The sequence below is a fragment of the Prunus mume genome, linkage group LG8 (assembly GCF_029339155.1).
Source record: "Prunus mume cultivar Tortuosa linkage group LG8, ASM2933915v1, whole genome shotgun sequence".
NCBI classification, from domain to species: domain Eukaryota; kingdom Viridiplantae; phylum Streptophyta; class Magnoliopsida; order Rosales; family Rosaceae; genus Prunus; species Prunus mume.
The window spans coordinates 10,577,566-10,595,059 of record NC_142705.1 but is presented as its reverse complement, the minus strand read 5'-3'; the positions used below and the strand labels follow the sequence as shown (position 1 = coordinate 10,595,059).

Sequence of the window (17,494 nt, the reverse complement as noted above, 5' to 3'; positions counted from 1 at the left end):
ATAATGATCATAAAAATATACGCTTCAATGTGCGGTTTTAATTGACGGTTTGACTCACATAACATGTTTAGATTGTACGATAACAAAATAAGCACCACTTCCACTTGTGTTAAAATAGCTCTCGCGAGAAATGAAGAACTGGTCCCCCAACCCCAAGTGTCTCCTTTAAAAATTACCAATTGTTCTGCAATTGTAAGATAAGATGGCATGTGTTTGGTGTACATAAATATGATATGAAGATTGTGATTGGATCTGCATCTGCACCAAAAAGATAAAAGAGAAGGTTCTGTATTCTTAAGCATAGAAAACTCTTTGCTTGTCTTGTACTTCGCTGTTGCTTATTCCTGTTCTTCATGTTCATGAGATTCATTCCTTTCTTTTTTCTTTTTCCCTGTTTTCTTATGTATAAAGATTGGGACAGTAAATTACCCAAGGAAAAATTACAAATTACTGTAACCTTTTGAAGCACTCATGAGAGACTTTGCCTCATCGTCCAACTGTCGATCTTTTGCTGAACAATATAATTTATCAGCTACCTTTGGCACCATGCTTAGTAATCACACTCCCTGTAAAATTACCACATGAATAAAAGAGGAAAATATATACTAAATGAAAGTGGGGCACGAGAAGGGGTAAGGTGGTCTTTTCCTTTGAGCATCACCACCTGTCATCATCAGATGGTTTTAGGTAATATAATCTTTTCTTTAAGAGATAAACCGTGTTATTATTACCTGTCATTCCACCCATAAACTACAAAACAAAAGTCTTTTGAATACTCCCAAAGTCCCAACATTCACATGCGTGTTTGTCAATTCCCTCAATTTCATCTCATGGACGACTTTGGTCCCATTTTCAGCACTGTCCTTGTACATTGGTAAGTAATGATGTGATTTTAATTCTGTCAACCAGTATATCCTCTTCATTAGAATTTTTATTTTTAAGATCTCCGAAAACAATGAGGGGAGAGAGTCGAATTCTTGTTCCAAAAGAATTATTAAAAATTACTAGAATTTTTTCAGAAAACGAGTAATTTCTTAATTTATTAAATTAGACTTTAAATGACATTAGTCAATAGAATTTAGTCCAAATGGAAAATGACATTTATTTGTAGATCAATGGTATCAAATTTGAACGTATTCGTAATGTGTGTGAGAAGTTTAGACAATCGATTGTATTCAAAGTATAAGTGTTAACTTAAGATTACTGCCAAAAGAGTGCTCTCAACAACTTACACATGGCCTAAGGGTGAGGGTAACAGACTTAAGATTACTGCCAAAAGAGTGCTCTCAACAACTTACACATGGCCTAAGGGTGAGGGTATTGAATGGCTACCAGAGAAGAGAACAATGGCAAAAAAGATTGAATCACTGTTAGAGCCTCAAAGCCTCATATAGCCCATAGACTTGCTCACAGTGAGTAGAGCAAAGCAAAGCAACACCAGCTCCATTCCTTTACAAAAATCAGATATATATTGGATGACTTTGCTGTGAAGTGGAAACAACCACCACCCACCTCCTCTTTTTCCCTCTGTATTCATGTAAAATCTCTCTAGAGGTCTACAATAAACAATTAAACAGGCCCTCTTCTCTTCTCTTATTATTTTCTCTTCTCTCTCTACTCATACGCCTCCATCCCCATCTCAACCTACCACTCCCTCTCTCTCTATCTCTCTCTTGCTTCTTCAACCCATTGAGTATCAAAGCCAGCCAAGAGAGAGAGGGAAAGACAGATATTAAAAAAAAGAGGGAAAATGAAGAAAAGTGATGACAGTCACGTCTCAACCTCCAAAACCTTTCCTTGAATCCAACTCCACTCAACATTCACAATCCAAAGGATTGGTCTTTCATAGTCCCAAATATAGTCAAAATCGCAATAAATTAGCAAGATAAACAAAAAAGACTGTTTATTTTTCCCTCCCCAAATTTGCCATTTGGGTCCAAAACATGACTGAGGTGCTCCAATCGCCATCCCCATCTCACTTCCCTTCACCCTCAAGCTCTTCCACACCATGTGCTCCACCTACACCCAATGATGGGCCATACCCACATGCCCTTATTAACAGTCCCACAATAGAAGACAGTCTCCAAGGCTATTTGGGCTCAGAGGAAGAGGAAGAAGAAGAAGAAGAGAAGAGGAAGAGGAAGAAGGAGAGGAAGAAGAAGAAGAAGAAGAAGAAAGGAAAAGGAAAGAAAGGGACAGAGAAGGAGATCAACTTTCGCTCTTGACACTTTTGGTGACTGGCTTTCAGGAGGTCTTTGATTGGGGGTTGTAGTAGTACTACTAGCACTGATACTGGTAGAGGAAAGCTGTCTTCTATGGAGATTGGTTGGCCTTCAAATGTCAGGCATGTTGCCCATGTCACCTTTGATCGCTTCAATGGCTTTCTTGGTTTGCCTTCTGAGCTTGAACCCGAGGTTCCCAGGAGGGCTCCAAGTGCTAGGTCGGTCAATTACAGATTTTGGTCTTTTTTATTTCGTTTCATGTATAATTCTGTTTTGATTGAAAGGGGTTAAAAGTTCTCTCTTTTTCATTTTTAGAATTGCGTTATGGGTTTCTGATAATTGGTTAGATCATGCTATTCTTTGAATTTCTTCTGTTCTGGGTTTCTATTATATGGGTAAGCTTCATCCTTCTTGAAAATTTTGTCATGGTTGCATATATCGATTGGTTTGCATTATTCTTGATAAAGGTGGCTTTTTTTTGAATTTGTCTCGAAAATCCCGTGTTAGGGTTTCATTTGGTCGGATAGCTGATAAAGCTATCTAAGGTGTTTTCTGGATTGTATTGAAGCTGCATTCAATGATTGGGAACCCGCATTCAGAGGCATTTTGTTCTTATATGCCTTGCTGGAACTTGCTTTTATCTTTGTTCTGTGTTGTCACATGCATTATTTTGCTTTTCCTTGCTGGGCATTTGGTGGACTTGATTCTTCTCTGGAGCAAGTTTTTCTTTCACAAAAAGTTCACCAATTATTCTACTTTATTCCATCAATAATCTTAGCCAAAATAATTTGGTGTCCTCCTATAAGCATCAAGAGGGATACAGTGGATGCCAATTTTCTGTGTACCTTGTAATATATGTCTGGTCTAGAATTTTCATCATGATTCAATTCTGTCAGATTTGATTACTTTTCTTGATGCTATGAGTGAATGAATGTGCTTCATTTTTCTCTGGTGTTGTTTTTTCTTCTTCTAGTACTTAGAAATTGTTGGTTGGTATGCATATTTTTAAAAGATGTTTCAAATTGTTATGAGTTACTGAGTTGGAGCTTTGTGCTGCTCAAGTTAGATGAGAAGATAATATGTATTCTTTTTTTCCAACTAAGGCCTGCAATAATCTTTGGACTCAACAATTTTTACATGTTTGTGCCTGTTTATGTGACTTTTTGAGTTGATTTGGCATGATACTTAATGTAGAGAAAATTGGGAATGGATATACCTATGTTCTTTATTGATCCTTGTAATCTGCTGCATACTTTTTAATTTTAAAATCATTTTCGAGGTTTGTATTGACATTGATTTCATCTGCAGTGCAAATGTTTTTGGGGTTTCAACGGAGTCTATGCAGCTTTCATTTGATGCCAGAGGAAACAGTGTCCCCACTATACTCATTTTGATGCAGAGACATTTGTATGCACAAGGTGGTCTTCAGGTATATCACCATTTTCCTTTTCTTCCTTTCGTCTGCCATGTCCAGGGTAGAGTGTAACTGGAAAACTACGTTGTCTCGGAGGGTTCGACATAATTTATAAAGTACAAAAGTTTGAGATTTCATTGTCGCATGCAGCTTAACATGTACAAGTTTGTGCATTTTGGTATAATTCAAACTACCTTTAAAAAAACTGAAGTTCACTCATACATGCAGGCAGAAGGAATCTTCAGAATTAATGCCGAGAACAGTCAGGAGGAGTATGTTAGGGACCAATTGAATAGGGGAGTAATACCAGAGGGCATTGACGTGCACTGTTTGGCGGGTCTTATTAAGGTAAGGCAGTTACCATTTGCTCATTTTAGTCTGATATTTATATGCCATCCATTGTCCGAACTCAATGGTTCTGGTTCATCGGTTGTAAATGCTCTATTCCCCCCTCCCCCAATCAACTGACGATGATCTCATCATTGAGCACTTTCATTTGTTAACATGAGTTTTGACGTTTAATGTCCTATTGCTTCTCAGGCTTGGTTTAGAGAACTACCAACTGGTGTGTTGGACTCTCTCACGCCAGAGCAGGTAATGCAGTCCCAGTCGGAAGAGGAGTGTGCTCAACTTGTTAGGCTCCTCCCCCCAACAGAAGCCGCACTATTGGATTGGGCAGTAAATCTAATGGCTGATGTTGCACAAATGGAACACTTCAACAAGATGAATGCCCGCAATATTGCGATGGTGTTTGCACCAAACATGACTCAAGTGAGTGAAAAGTATACTCTGTCTAAAATTTGAAGAAAAGGAAGGCCAAAAAACCTACTTTCATGCATAGTTTTCATTATTAGTGACATCACCACACCGAGACGTTCTATACTTGGGTAGGACTCAATTGGCTAGCTCAAATATCATACTCATGTCATCCATGCATTCAGCTTTAAAGGCGGAAGCTCATTATTCCTCCCAATTGTCATCTTGAAAGCTTGAAGGTATAGATAATTAATCAGAAAGGAATAAGAAGAGGTGATAATTTGAGGGAGATTTTATTCCAACCGTTGGTTTTTCTATTACATCCTTAATATGTTCTAAGACTGGATATGAGTCTTGTCATGAATCACACCTAGGAAAAACCTTCATTAATCTGATAACTACACAATGTTATTAATCTCTGCGTCCAATATCTTTTTTCAGTTTCCATTTAGGGTCTGATGTTATAGTCCTGTCCAATGTCGAGGGGTTTCCTTTCTTTAGTATGTTTTCATATGTTTAAGGCGACCACTTGTGGTCAAGGTAGGTTTAGTAACAGTTTCTGTAACTTCTATTTATCGCAGATGGTAGATCCTTTGACCGCATTGATGTATGCTGTCCAAGTGATGAATTTCCTCAAGACTCTTATTGTCAAGACACTAAGAGAAAGAGAAGAGTCTATGGTAGAAACAGCCCCTGTCCCCCGCCTAGAGCCTACTGATGAGGATGGGCACCAAAGTACTTTTCAACCATATCTCAAAGAGGCCAACAAGGAGGCTAACAAGGAAAATGAAGAGGAGAATGTATTTGTTGGTGAAGAACCCGATTTAGAAAGCCCGGCTCATTCTGCACAAGATGACTCTGCAACTGGAACTGGATCTCAAACTTTCCTATCTTCTATCAAGAATATCATTCCTGGAGGAAATTGGTTTCTGGCTGATAATTGTCCATGTGAGGTTGTATCCCAAGTTAACTCTTTGACAAATGGGCTCCAAGAAGATGGTTCAACAGGTGCAGGTAGAGAGGCTCAACCCAACATTTGGAAGAGCAAAACAGGTCAATCAAGCGGTTCGAATCTGAAGAAGGGATCCAAGAAGGTTAACGAGCAGCTAATGATTCAGACTGCTGGGCCTGCAGACAAGAGCAAGAGAACTGGAATTCTTAGCCGCATTAATTCGAGGACAGAGCTGGCTGAAGGTTGGCGTTGAAGAGTGTTTGGGGCTGTTTTTGGGTGTTGGGGAGTGGTGAAACAAACATGCCCCAAACATGTTTCTGTCTCCCATGTGGAAATATTGTGTATGTGTCTGTCTGTATGATCTCATGTGTGCTTTAAGTTTGTGTGTGGATGAAATTTCTTAACCTTGTCTTGGACATTTCCCTAACCCATTCTAACATGTTCTGTTTTTCAAGTAGAGATTGAAAGTGGTTGAAAATTCCTTGTTTCACTAACAAAGAAAATAAGCATATCATGGAAATGTTTATCATTTCAATGAATCAAATAATCATAGAACTACAATGCCTCTCCGGAGCTCAAAAATTTGTCTGCTCATCCAGCTCTATTGAATACCGGTGCATATCCCACATTTATTGACTACATCCCCTGCAAATTACAATGCTTGACAAAAATAAACATAAGTTACAATCCGTGAATGATTTTTAAGGAACATCCCCTGCAAATTACAATGCTTGACAAAAATAAACGTAAGTTACAATCCGTGAATGATTTTTAAGGAACGCATGATGACTTTTTAGGGCCAGTAACATCTTATTTTCAATCCGTGAATGATTTTTAAAATTTGTGAGGTGCAAGAGATTTGGTACCTTAAAGCATCTACAAGGGAGATGTCAAATACCAAACATCAAATTTAAATTTGATGGCTGATGTGGTAATTTGACATATTGTAAAACTCTTTATCCAACCAAGATGTCAAATATACATTTTATTTTATTATTTTTAAAGGCAGGTGGGCCCGATATTTAAGAGTAAAATATTAAATAGAGTTAAGAACTATACATGGAAACATTGAAATAATAATAAAAAATAAAAAGACATCTCAACATCTTGACGTCAATTTTGATAGCAAAATTGAAGGATGTCAATCCAACTAGGATTTGGCATCATGGTTGGAAGACTTAAAATGTCTTTTTCTTGGGTTAAAACTTGCCACGTTGAATTGGCATTTTGGTTGGAGATGCTCTTAGGTGGTTAAGAGCATTCACTCTTGCTCTTGTGCTTAAGCATTCAACTTACGGCTCTCCTAATCTCCACTTGTAAAAGGGAAAAAAATAAAAATTGGGGTTTACATATTCATTTAAGGCTTAATTATTGATTTGCCCCTTGAAACTCTATCTCAGTCTTATTTTGCTCTCTGAAATTCAAAATGACTCACTTTACCCTCTAAAATCCAACTTGGTGTCTCATTTTACTCTATTCCGTCATCTCCGTAAAAAACTCTGTTAATTCTTCTTATGTGGCATAGTGGGCCCACTTCTGTGCTTATGTGTTTGGCACGTAATTGCCACGTGTGCATCCATTGTAACTCACAAAGTAAAAGCTGGAGGTGACTTGGGTTCAAGATAGCCCAGCTCCATATTTTGTGTCATAAAGCCCGCCGAGCCCAAAACCCAACCTCCAAAGTTCCGAACTTTTCCACCTTCTCCGTCTTTGCTTTCGTCGTCGGAGCCGTCGGAGCAAGTTCGTTGTTTAATAAGCAGCCTCACAACATTTTCAAAGAATCCAAGGTACTCTCTCCTCGTTTCTTCTTTCTCTCAATTCTCAAAGCAATTCTTCTTTTGCTCGTATAGACCAGGAAAGTTCACTGCTTGCTTGAGAGGTAACCCAGTTTTTATTTTGCTTTGTTTTTCAGTCTGTTCATATTAAAATCGTGATTCTGTCCATGACCCAAATTTGGTTAGAGTGTCACAGATTGGTAGTATGCATGATTTTGTTCAGACGCAGAGCGTTTTTGAGAATGAATATTCATGGCCTCCAAAGCAATTTTTGCTCTGCTCATTCACCTCTGCTACCAGTGCAACCTCCATCTCGAATGTATGTATTTACCACACAAATTATTCAATACCATTGACTGCTTTGTTTAATTAAAATGAAAGATTTCCTTCTTAGAAATGATGGGTTTTGTAGGGAAAGTCATTTGTGGTATGTTTTACCTGAGGAGGTGAAGAGTGAAAGCCTTTTGAATCGGTACTCTGAGCTTTTGTCACCGTCTGAGAAAGACAATGTTTTGGGTATGCGTGGAGAGGAGCTCAAGAAAAGAGCCTTGCTTGCCCGGGCATTGGTTCGGACTACCATCTCTAGATATGTAGGTCCTCTCATTTTGCTTTAAAAAATGACAACTCATGTTGTTTATGTGGTTATTGTGAATGTTCTAAACATTGCTGTTTCATACTAGATCAGACAAACCATCGAGTAGATCCAAGATCCTTAAAGTTTAAAAAGAACAATCATGGGAAGCCTGAGGTATGCTTCTTTTTTCTTACCCATTGATGTCTCGAGAAAATTGTTTCTATGCTCCATTTACTTGGTTGATTTTTCTTACCATTGTGTTTTTTGGGTATTTTTTTTTTCTTTTCCACATTTTAATCTTCTTATTCTAGGTAGAGTGGCAAATTGCAGATGACTGGCAGCCACCACCACTGCATTTCAACATCTCACACACGTCTACCTTGATAGCTTGTGGAGTAACTGTGGATTCACCAGTAAGTATTGCGAGTATTCAAGGGGCCACGGATATTTTGGATTTAGTCTTTGGATTATATTAGAGTGTCTATGAGTATATATGTAAAAAATTGTTGAACTTACGAGATTTCCTCTAATTATTTTAGATTGGTATAGATGTGGAAGATAAGCAACGGAAGTTGAAGAACCATATCTTAGCTTTTGCTCGACGGTACTTTTCTTCTCATGAAGTGGAACATTTAACTTCTATTTCGGACATTGAAATTCAGCGTCAACAGTTTATAAAATTATGGACTCTCAAGGTCTGTGAAACTGCTTGAACAATGATAATGCATCAACTTCTATTTTTCAGAGTTGCACACATTTTCTTTTACTTGATTAAAATGGTACATTCTGCTGGGTATACATGGGTAGTTGTGTAATCTGTTAGCATTACACTGTTAATGCTTGCAATAAGCTTTTGTTTGTATAGTTGTCCAAAAAAAATTCCCTAGAGATTAGACAAGGGAAAGAAACTCTTGAAAGCACTTATAGGTATCATATGCAAAGTAGAAGTAGTGGGGATGATTAATAAAAAACATTTGAAAATAAGTATCAATAAACTTCAATGCGAACTCAAGAATATACTAAAAATGCATAACTCCTCTTAATTGAATTTTGAGAGTTACGTGTAGGTTATGTTTTTCTCAAGCTTTTTCTTATTGCCATGGATCTCATTTCCAGGAGGCATATGTGAAAGCATTGGGGAAGGGCTTCTCTTCTGCACCGTTTAAGACCTTTACCATTCGAGTGAGGGATGCAGCTAAGAGAGGCCTTCATCTTTCTGGGGACATAGATTCTGAGGTATGTCAGAGATGGAAAACAGAAATTTTATTGCAACATGTGGAGGCTTCCTAGGTATCAAACTCATAATTCATGTGATATAGAGTCCACAATTGAACATAGCTGTTTAGCATGCTATTCCCTTGGCTACAAAGATTATGAGCAGGCATTATGAGCCATGGTGTAGAGATATTATGGTATACTATTGCTTATGCAAAAATTACTTCTGGTCTAAAATATTGACCATAACTCGTAATATACAATTTACATTTTTAAAAGATGTTTGAGCCTCTGATTTTGTTGTTGTTGTTAGATATCTGAAATAAGTGTTGAGTCTCTTGGTCCCATGAACCTCACAACCAATTGGCAATTTTCGCTTCTAGAGTTGGCTGGCTCTCATTATGCTGCCATTTGCATGGAAAAACATAAAGCCGTTGGAGGTGAGAGTCTTATCTTTCTTTTTTCTTCTATTTAATCAAAGATTATTACTCTGGATTAAAATGAAAGTAGTGGGAAAAGAAAAAATCACAATTTATATTAAACCACTTGCAGAGAAAGGAAATGCCCCATGAAATTGACAGTGCGGAGAACGATTCCATTTGTTGAAGATGAATGTGTTACAGGAACTGATGCGGTTTTACCAATAGGCGGATTGAATTGTTAGTAGTTTTTATAAGTAATTCTATTATTCAATTGGAACTTATGTCCGAAACTGAAAATTCCAATCATGTCATATTTAACCCATTGAAAGGCAAAATTCTTTCTCTAAACAGTGCCCTCATGGCCCTTCTCCATTGTTTGTAACTTTGAATGTTGGAAACCAATATTTTTTTTTTCAGAAATTTAAATAATTTACTTTATTTTTAATTGACCACTTGGAAGATTATTTACTGACAACATTCATAAAACAGATATCTGTACAAACTGAGGGTTAGTGTTGCCTCTAGCAACTCTGAAAGTATGAAATATAAGTTATTTTAAGTCTGCAAATTACAAAAAAAAATCTTTTTCTCCTCATTGAAGAGTAATATTCTACCCTAATGACATGATTTTTCGGGCTTCTTATAAAAGAATCACCTAGAAACGTTTAACTATGTCTTGCCCCACTAGTATGGCATGAAAGTAACCTTGCCAGTGATTCTCTTTATTGTACTTTGAACCAATGTATTGTTACACAGAAAATCCATGAACACATTAAATTGGGATAGGGATATAAAATGGATTTTGCTCATCACTTGCAGGAAACTTGTAACCCTTGTCCTTTGCATTGTGTCTTCAATAACCAAAAATCCAATACGTAACGACGGACCTTGAAGCTATCTCAAGATTTTGAACCCAAGATCTCCTTTCCAATTCAAACTTTTGGAAACTTGAACCAATCTGGACGCAATGCACAATCAGAAGCATGCTGGGAACAGTTTGGAATAACTTTTTAACCAAAGCTTGTTGATTCAGAGACAGCTGTGAAGGGGTATCACCAATAGTCTTTACAAGAACAGACTCCATTCCTGAAATGATGAAAACGAGTTGCATCTCTGACAACAAACTGGCGATCCACAATCTTGCTAACCAACTTTATAAACAAGTGACAGTCACCACATACCCTCAAGTTCTTTATCACTACGATCTCGGTCCCCGGTCCGGTGTTTAAGAGCGCAAATGCAACTGCCAATTTTTCACTGTGAACATTAGCACCGATGAGTTGTTCTTCGTTTCTTCCTCGACCAGGTTCCTTCACTAAAGTTTCTAATTCTTCCAACATTTTGTATATTTCTTCTGCCTGACAGTGGGTTTTATCCCCAGCCAAGAAAACATGGACTCTTCCTTTACATTCAACATAGCTACACCCTGGCTCCTTCTTGAGCTTCCTCTCCCTCATCATAACTCGAACCTTTAGAACCCCCTCTAGATTCTTTGCATCGGAGTATATATTCGACAACAACACATAGTAACCAATATTGGTTGGTTCAAGCTCAATGACATGTTCAAAAGCTAACTCTGCTATCTCTACATTTTTATGTATTTTAGAAGCACCCAAGAGGGCACCCCATACTGCACCATCAGGCTTTACCGGCATTGACTCAATTAGTTCCTTGGCTTCCTGGAGTCGACCTGCGCGGCCTAAAAGATCTACCATGCAAGAGTAATGCTCTGGACCAGGCTGCAACCCACATCTTTTCTCCATTGCAGCGAAATACTCTAGCCCCTTATCCATCAATCCTGCATGGCTACAGGCAGACAAAATGGTCACAAACACTGCTTTGTCTGGTCTAATTCCAGTCATAATCATTTTATTAAAGAGCTCCGATGCAATCTCTCCATGTCCATGCAGCCCATACCCACCTATAATTGCTGTCCACGAAACTAAGCTTTTCTCAGGCATGGCATCGAAAATAGCATGAGCCTTCACCAAATTACCACACCTAGCATACATATTAACCAGAGCATTGTTCAAATACGGGTTGGAACCAAATCCACAAGACTCTATCCGTCGTTCTACCTCCCGTCCAACACCGTGTGCACCAATGTGAGTACAAGACGAAAGAACCCCAACTAGTGTCACGGGGTCAGGACTAACACCACAAGATTCCATCTCCTTGTACAAGTTCAAGACATGAGTAGCAAGCCCATTCTGCGCGTACCCAGAAATCATCGCATTCCAAGTAATCAAACCCTTCTCAGGCATTGCATCAAACAGCTTCCTCGCATGATCAAAAGACCCACACTTCACGTACATTGTCAGCAAACAATTCGTCACAGACAAATCAATGTCAAAGCCACACTTAACACTACAACCATGAAGGCACATCCCGAGACCCAGGTGCACCGGAGCCGCGCACCCCGGAACCAAACCTAACATCGTAACCGAATTAACCTCCACACCCGCCGCCCTCATTTGACGAAACAACGAAACCGCATCAGAAAATTTCGAATTTGAAGTGTGCCCAGATATCAAAGCATTGTAGCACACAGTTAGCTTTCTCGAGTGGGGATTTTCATCGAACACCCTACGTGCATCGTCGACCAAGCAACACTTACAGTACATAGAAATTAATGAAGTTTGCACAAATGGTTCGGGCTCGCAGCCGGTTTTGACGACGTGGCAATGGAGCAGGGAACCGGCCAAAGGAAGCGAGAGGGCTGCGCAGGATTTGAGAGCGAAGGGGAAAGTGAAAGCGTTAGGTGAGTGGCCATGGTGGAGCATTTGGCGGTAAACAGTGAGGGCTTCGAAGAACAGACATTGCTTCGATAGCTCTCGTAAGCGAGTGTTCCATGGAGTACCGGGTTGGGCCATTGTGGGTGGTGGTCATGGCGGTAGAGGGAGAGACGGTGCGTTTTGCTACAAAATCGAAATAAGAAATTACCGAAAACTCCCTCGCGGGAGTTACCGCTGTAATTGGAGGGCAAATTTAAATTTGTTCCGTGAATTTGGAGGGTCTATGATAATGCGGTGGTACGCGAAGCACCTAAGCAAACCAGACAAGCGGATAATAGGCCTGGATAGAGCAAGCATCAGCTTTGGTCCGGAAAACTGGAAAAGAAATATCTTAACGGCGATGGAGGCCGTACATTTCTCGACCGTTGTTTCCCGCCATTTCTCAACGACGTCGCATTCTGTGTCCACGAACAGAGGCTTCTACGATTCGAAGTACGCGGCGAGGAGCTCGACTGCTAAGCTGGGCTCTTCTTGGACTGCTTCACGCACTCCTGCCTGGCTCACTTCTCGAAACTTGTTCACTGTAAGTTCAAAGCCTCAAAGGGGTTTCGCTTTCTTTTCTGTTTGGTTCCCAAGAAAACGTAGGAAAAGAATTTAAATATAGCACTGAATGTTTCATACTTTTGGTCAAAATTGTTGATAGAGAGAGATATGGAGTTGGGTGAATTCCAAGCAAGTGACTATTACGAGAAAAGAGTTGCGGGGCATTGTGAGAGCTGAAATGTTTGGTCAATTGACAAGTGGCCTCGAATCGGCTTGGAACAAGCTTAAAGGGGAAGGTTTTGCTTCTTTTCCCTTTTTCTTCTTCTATGTTTTAATCAAATTGTCTAGTATCAAGTGGGGATTTTTATTAGTTTTTTTGGAAGCATTTGAAATTCCATAGTATGCTCACATTGATTGCTGTATTTTGTGCTGCAGAGGTTTTGACCAAGGAGAATATTGTGGAGCCTATGAGAGAAATAAGGAGGGCTCTTTTGGAAGCAGATGTGAGTGGTCTTTTGGATTTTAATTTCTATGTGTAAGGCAAGGTGGTTTATTTACATTTTCCTGCTGTGTTAATAGGTGAGCCTTCCTGTTGTAAGAAGGTTTGTGCAAGCTGTCAGTGATCAGGCTGTTGGTGTTGGGGTTACTCGAGGAGTGAAACCAGATCAGCAATTGGTCAAGGTCACTAGTTTCTCACGCTATACGAAGATAGAATTCTCTTGCTCGCTTCAGTGGAAAGCTAGGTAGTCTCTGTTGAGTGTTGACTTCTAATGAATTATGATACTCAGTTGGTGCTTCTTTCAGATTGTGAATGATGAGCTAGTGAAACTGATGGGCGGAGAGGTGTCTGAACTTGTTTTTGCAAAATCTGCCCCCACTGTTATTTTATTGGCTGGTTTACAAGGAGTCGGGAAGACAACCGTATGTGCAAAATTGGCTTATTACCTTAAGAAACAGGTGCATTTCCACAAGCATTCCTCATTCCTTGTTCATTAATATATGCATTGGAGCTATATGTAGTTTACTTTTTTGTTTCTATTTTCCTTTTTCTGACCCCATGACATACACCAATCACAGGGGAAGAGTTCTATGCTGATTGCTGGTGATGTATACAGACCTGCTGCCATTGACCAACTTGTTATTTTAGGTGACCAGGTATTGAATTTTCGTTGTCAACAAAGTGGCCGATTACATTTTCATTTTATTTTTATTTTTGGTATGTGTTCATTCTTATGTTAAATTCATAGCTTGTAACAGGTAAAGGTGCCAGTATACACAGCAGGGACTGACACTAAACCCTCAGAAATAGCTAGGCAAGGTTTAGCAGAGGCCAAAAAGAAGAACATAGATGTAGTAATAATGGATACTGCTGGAAGGCTTCAGGTAATTCTTCTACACATGTGATTATTAGGTAATTCTGATATGATGTCTTGCGAAAGTCTACTGGTTGGATTAACTTTTGGCTGGGGTTTCTTTTTGTTTTGGTTTCTTTTATTTAACAGATAGACAAAGGAATGATGGATGAGTTGAAAGAAGTTAAGCGGGTATTGAACCCCATAGAAGTTTTGCTTGTTGTGGATGCAATGACTGGCCAAGAAGCTGCAGGTGTTCAGACTTATCATTCAATTTTTTGAGTTTTTAATACTCTAAAGTTTAATCACCCAAATTATGCATATTCTATCTTCTTTTCCTTTCTTCCGTTATTGCTGCAAAATTGGATATAGAAGCAAAATTAGCACGTGTTACTGTGTATGATCTATCTGCAATATCATGTACACATAATAGTTCCACATAGGCAATTAATTGAACTTAATATTTGAGATTAAAATAAAAATAAAAATTCACACCTATCCAAATTAAATTATGAGTTTTGCAGCCACATTCGTTGATTTGAACCATATTGTTAACAATTTGCATCCCATTTGATGATCTTCGTGCATTCAAAACTTCAAATACACAACCAGCACAATTCCAGTTATTGATGTTCAGAAAGTGTAATATAACCATGTCACAAAGAGAATTATGAATACTTCTAGAAATAGGCTGACTATCTTCTTTGAGTTTTGCAGCTTTAGTCACAACATTCAACTTAGAGATTGGGATTACTGGAGCTATTTTAACAAAGCTAGATGGGGATTCCAGAGGTGGAGCAGCTTTGAGTGTTAAAGAGGTTTGGCTGTTGTTGCATTACTTATTTGTCATAGTAATCTCGTTTGTTCTGCCCCATTTCTTCATCATTAAATATCAGGGGAATGCAATACTAAGAGTAATTGATTTATGGTATAGCAGAATCATGATTTGAAAATCTCAAGAGTTGAGAAAATTAACTCTAATCTCAAGAGAAGAGATAGTTAACTCTCTCTAGAGGAAGAATCACTTATGATATTTAGTTTTGTATAATTTGTCATGAATTTTATTTTCAATATTGTTCGTGGAGTGTAACAATATTTTAACAAGATATAATATGTGCATTCCTCTTTAGCATTCAGAGTACATAATGTTGTGTTTTGACATGCCATCATAAAGTGGCTCCAGTGGAGGTTGTTCAGATCCTTTGATCAAGATGGAGATGTCTTTTGGAGTTGTTTTGTAAATTTGAGTGATGGGAGATAGTATTACTGCAGTCATTGGCTCATTGTGGGTTTCTTTCTTGGTGGCAATTATTGAGTTACTGTTGAAGATAGTATGACTAGAGTCATTTGATGTTTCTTGATGGCAATTCTTTTTCATAAGGAGTTTTGTTAACTGTTGAAGTATCTCTTCTTGCTAAAATAGTTAAGCTACCGGAAATATTTTTCTGTAATTGTTTTCCTAATAATGAGTTAATGACAGGTATCAGGAAAGCCAATCAAACTTGTCGGGCGAGGAGAGCGGATGGAGGACCTTGAACCATTTTACCCAGATCGTATGGCAGGACGCATATTAGGAATGGGAGACGTTCTCTCATTTGTGGAGAAGGCACAAGAAGTTGTAAGTTCTTTTTCTTTCTTTTTTGTTTTTTGGTTTGTAATTTTCACTATAGATTCCCTAAATATTTATATTGAACATAGTTATAATTGAGTTGTCAATATAGATGCGCCAAGAAGATGCTGAAGAATTGCAAAAGAAGATAATGAGTGCAAAGTTTGACTTCAATGATTTCTTAAAGCAAACTCGTGCTGTTGCACGCATGGGTTCTATGACTCGTGTTCTTGGAATGATCCCTGGTATGGGGAAGGTATGAAAGTTTGTTTTCCCATTTTCCTGCATTATTCTTCTGATAGGTTCTTTGGCTTTTATGTCTGTTGTGGCATACCTTGAAGGGGTGTTTTTAGAACCGCTCTTGTGGTGACCATTCTCTATGTTTACTTATGAACCTGAAAATTTGATAGTTGTTGAGATCCAGCAAGTTCCTTTTTTCGGTTGTATTTAATTCTTTGAACTTTCTCATTTACTTAATGAACAGGTTACTCCAGCACAAATTCGAGAAGCAGAGAAGAGTTTGAAGATAATGGAAGCAATGATTGAAGCAATGACCCCTGGTCTCTTGTTCTTTTTTATTGATTGAATCTGCCATTTAGTGATGATACTTTAAAGTTGCTTCGTGGTGCACTGTGGGTTATATTTAGCTTTCTGATTTTCATCTTTGATCACAGAGGAAAAGGAGCAGCCAGAGTTGTTGGCAGAATCTGTCACCAGGAGAAAAAGAATTGCTCAAGAGTCTGGGAAAACAGAGCAGCAGGTTTGAAGTGGCTATCTATGTTTGACATGTTGTCCTTGTATTAGCTTCCCTGAAAAGAAGGGTTTTATATGTTGAGTAATAATATAAAATTAGCTGCTACATTTAACCATATGCCCTTAATGATGTGAATATTAGGTGAGCCAACTTGTTGCTCAACTCTTCCAAATGCGAGTTCGAATGAAGAATCTAATGGGTGTAATGGAAGGGGGATCTATTCCTGCACTGAACAATCTTGAGGAATCCCTAAAAAATGAACAAAAGGTGCCATATTTTCCATTCAGCTTCTGCTCTGTAATCTATATGCATGCTAATGAACTATGTCCCTGCTTTTTAGTTTTTCCAATTGTTATAAACTTTGCTTGGGAGATGCTTGTTTATCAATGTTTTACGGTTTGGATTCTCTTATCAGGCTCCTCCTGGGACTGCAAGACGGAAACGACGAACTGATTCAAAGAGGCAGTTTGTTGGCTCGGCATCTCGGCCCAGTCCTCGTGGTTTCGGGGGCGGGAACTGAGTGATGACAGCAAGGGGGATTTCAGGTCAATGAGTTGCATACTCTAGATATGTTATTGTTAGATATCTTGGGGTACAACTACACAAGTTTAACTTTGTGAAGTTGATGCTCCTGCAATAGTCAGTGTATCAAGCACATTGTATATTCACTTTTCTGTACGCAGTCTATTTTTGTATTAATGAGAAATTCATGCATCATTCCTGGAGACCAGTCCAACCATTGCCTTATTGTAGCTACTTTTTCATAATTCTTAAATCTTGGCGATTATGCTATGGTTCATCACCCAGATCGGCTATTAATGTATGTGGAGTCCATAATGCATTAACACAAACTTAATTCCAAATCTAGATATTAGAGAAATTGGTTCTTAATTTGTTTTTGGGTCCGAGGGTTTTGGGATGTATTTCCCGACATATCCTATTAAGCAACAGGCACAAGCTTCAATAGTGAGATGTAGACTTGTCCCTCACCCTCTAAATATGGATAGGCCTAGAATGAGTCACCGAAGGTTTTGTCGGGCAGTTGAGGACAAAACAAGGCACTTAAATGCTGACACGTGTTTACCAATAGCAAAGGTACTGACACGTGCTTACCAATGAAAAAAAGTACTGACACGTGCCCCAGCCTTACAATTTCTCTCTCTCCTCTTTT

At 38.7% G+C, this 17,494-nt stretch overlaps 4 protein-coding genes across 19 annotated transcripts; 3 read left to right on the top strand and 1 right to left on the bottom strand.

The window, feature by feature from the left end:
• Nucleotides 1-1,413: 1,413 nt before the first annotated feature.
• Nucleotides 1,414-5,822, top strand: LOC103341761 (rho GTPase-activating protein 5-like). The gene is made up of 5 exons (XM_008245309.3): nucleotides 1,414-2,440; nucleotides 3,531-3,651; nucleotides 3,865-3,984; nucleotides 4,177-4,407; nucleotides 4,974-5,822. Exons 1-5 carry the CDS (start codon nucleotides 2,316-2,318, stop codon nucleotides 5,595-5,597), a joined length of 1,221 nt encoding a protein of 406 aa, XP_008243531.2. The 5' UTR covers nucleotides 1,414-2,315; the 3' UTR covers nucleotides 5,598-5,822.
• Nucleotides 5,823-6,983: 1,161 nt separating this feature from the next.
• On the top strand, nucleotides 6,984-9,775 carry LOC103341762 (4'-phosphopantetheinyl transferase superfamily). Of its 15 annotated transcripts, none has more exons than XM_089042176.1 (9): nucleotides 6,984-7,131; nucleotides 7,343-7,438; nucleotides 7,532-7,709; nucleotides 7,805-7,867; nucleotides 8,005-8,106; nucleotides 8,233-8,388; nucleotides 8,810-8,929; nucleotides 9,222-9,348; nucleotides 9,461-9,775. In XM_089042176.1, the coding sequence occupies exons 2-9, from the start codon at nucleotides 7,362-7,364 to the stop codon at nucleotides 9,478-9,480; spliced, it is 843 nt and encodes a 280-aa protein (XP_088898302.1). In that variant the 5' UTR covers nucleotides 6,984-7,131; nucleotides 7,343-7,361; the 3' UTR covers nucleotides 9,481-9,775. The 15 variants fall into 15 exon arrangements, 14 of the variants coding, with proteins under 14 accessions (XP_088898302.1, XP_088898300.1, XP_088898297.1 ...); XM_089042174.1 differs by having other exon boundaries at nucleotides 7,514-7,709; XM_089042171.1 differs by having other exon boundaries at nucleotides 7,316-7,438.
• A 79-nt stretch (nucleotides 9,776-9,854) lies between these two features.
• On the bottom strand, nucleotides 9,855-12,229 carry LOC103341763 (Pentatricopeptide repeat (PPR) superfamily protein). 2 transcript variants are annotated; one of them, XM_089042163.1, is made up of 2 exons: nucleotides 10,512-12,229; nucleotides 9,855-10,416 (listed from the first exon to the last, which is right to left on the bottom strand). In XM_089042163.1, exons 1-2 carry the CDS (start codon nucleotides 12,201-12,203, stop codon nucleotides 10,396-10,398), a joined length of 1,713 nt encoding a protein of 570 aa, XP_088898289.1. In that variant the 5' UTR covers nucleotides 12,204-12,229; the 3' UTR covers nucleotides 9,855-10,395. The 2 variants fall into 2 exon arrangements, with proteins under 2 accessions (XP_088898289.1, XP_008243533.2); XM_008245311.3 differs by having other exon boundaries at nucleotides 9,855-12,229.
• Nucleotides 12,230-12,382: 153 nt separating this feature from the next.
• CPSRP54 (chloroplast signal recognition particle 54 kDa subunit) lies at nucleotides 12,383-17,053 on the top strand. The gene is made up of 15 exons (XM_008245312.2): nucleotides 12,383-12,648; nucleotides 12,769-12,904; nucleotides 13,044-13,111; nucleotides 13,188-13,289; nucleotides 13,413-13,565; nucleotides 13,686-13,763; nucleotides 13,866-13,991; nucleotides 14,111-14,213; nucleotides 14,678-14,778; nucleotides 15,441-15,578; nucleotides 15,682-15,825; nucleotides 16,054-16,129; nucleotides 16,244-16,329; nucleotides 16,465-16,590; nucleotides 16,739-17,053. The coding sequence occupies exons 1-15, from the start codon at nucleotides 12,466-12,468 to the stop codon at nucleotides 16,841-16,843; spliced, it is 1,725 nt and encodes a 574-aa protein (XP_008243534.2). The 5' UTR covers nucleotides 12,383-12,465; the 3' UTR covers nucleotides 16,844-17,053.
• The last annotated feature ends 441 nt before the right edge of the window (nucleotides 17,054-17,494 follow it).

Coding starts and splice junctions, on each gene's coding strand:
- LOC103341761 (XM_008245309.3), top strand. CDS start 2,316: ATGGAGATTGGTTGGCCTTCAAATGTCAGGCATGTTGCCCATGTCACC. Junction 2,441..3,530: donor AGGAGGGCTCCAAGTGCTAG/GTCGGTCAATTA, acceptor TTTCATCTGCAG/TGCAAATGTTTTTGGGGTTT. Junction 4,408..4,973: donor TTGCACCAAACATGACTCAA/GTGAGTGAAAAG, acceptor TATTTATCGCAG/ATGGTAGATCCTTTGACCGC.
- CPSRP54 (XM_008245312.2), top strand. CDS start 12,466: ATGGAGGCCGTACATTTCTCGACCGTTGTTTCCCGCCATTTCTCAACG. Junction 13,290..13,412: donor CAGATCAGCAATTGGTCAAG/GTCACTAGTTTC, acceptor TGCTTCTTTCAG/ATTGTGAATGATGAGCTAGT. Junction 15,826..16,053: donor TGATCCCTGGTATGGGGAAG/GTATGAAAGTTT, acceptor CTTAATGAACAG/GTTACTCCAGCACAAATTCG.
- LOC103341763 (XM_008245311.3), bottom strand. CDS start 12,203: ATGGCCCAACCCGGTACTCCATGGAACACTCGCTTACGAGAGCTATCG.
- LOC103341762 (XM_089042177.1), top strand. CDS start 7,287: ATGACCCAAATTTGGTTAGAGTGTCACAGATTGGTAGTATGCATGATT. Junction 7,439..7,531: donor GTGCAACCTCCATCTCGAAT/GTATGTATTTAC, acceptor TGGGTTTTGTAG/GGAAAGTCATTTGTGGTATG. Junction 8,107..8,232: donor GAGTAACTGTGGATTCACCA/GTAAGTATTGCG, acceptor TAATTATTTTAG/ATTGGTATAGATGTGGAAGA.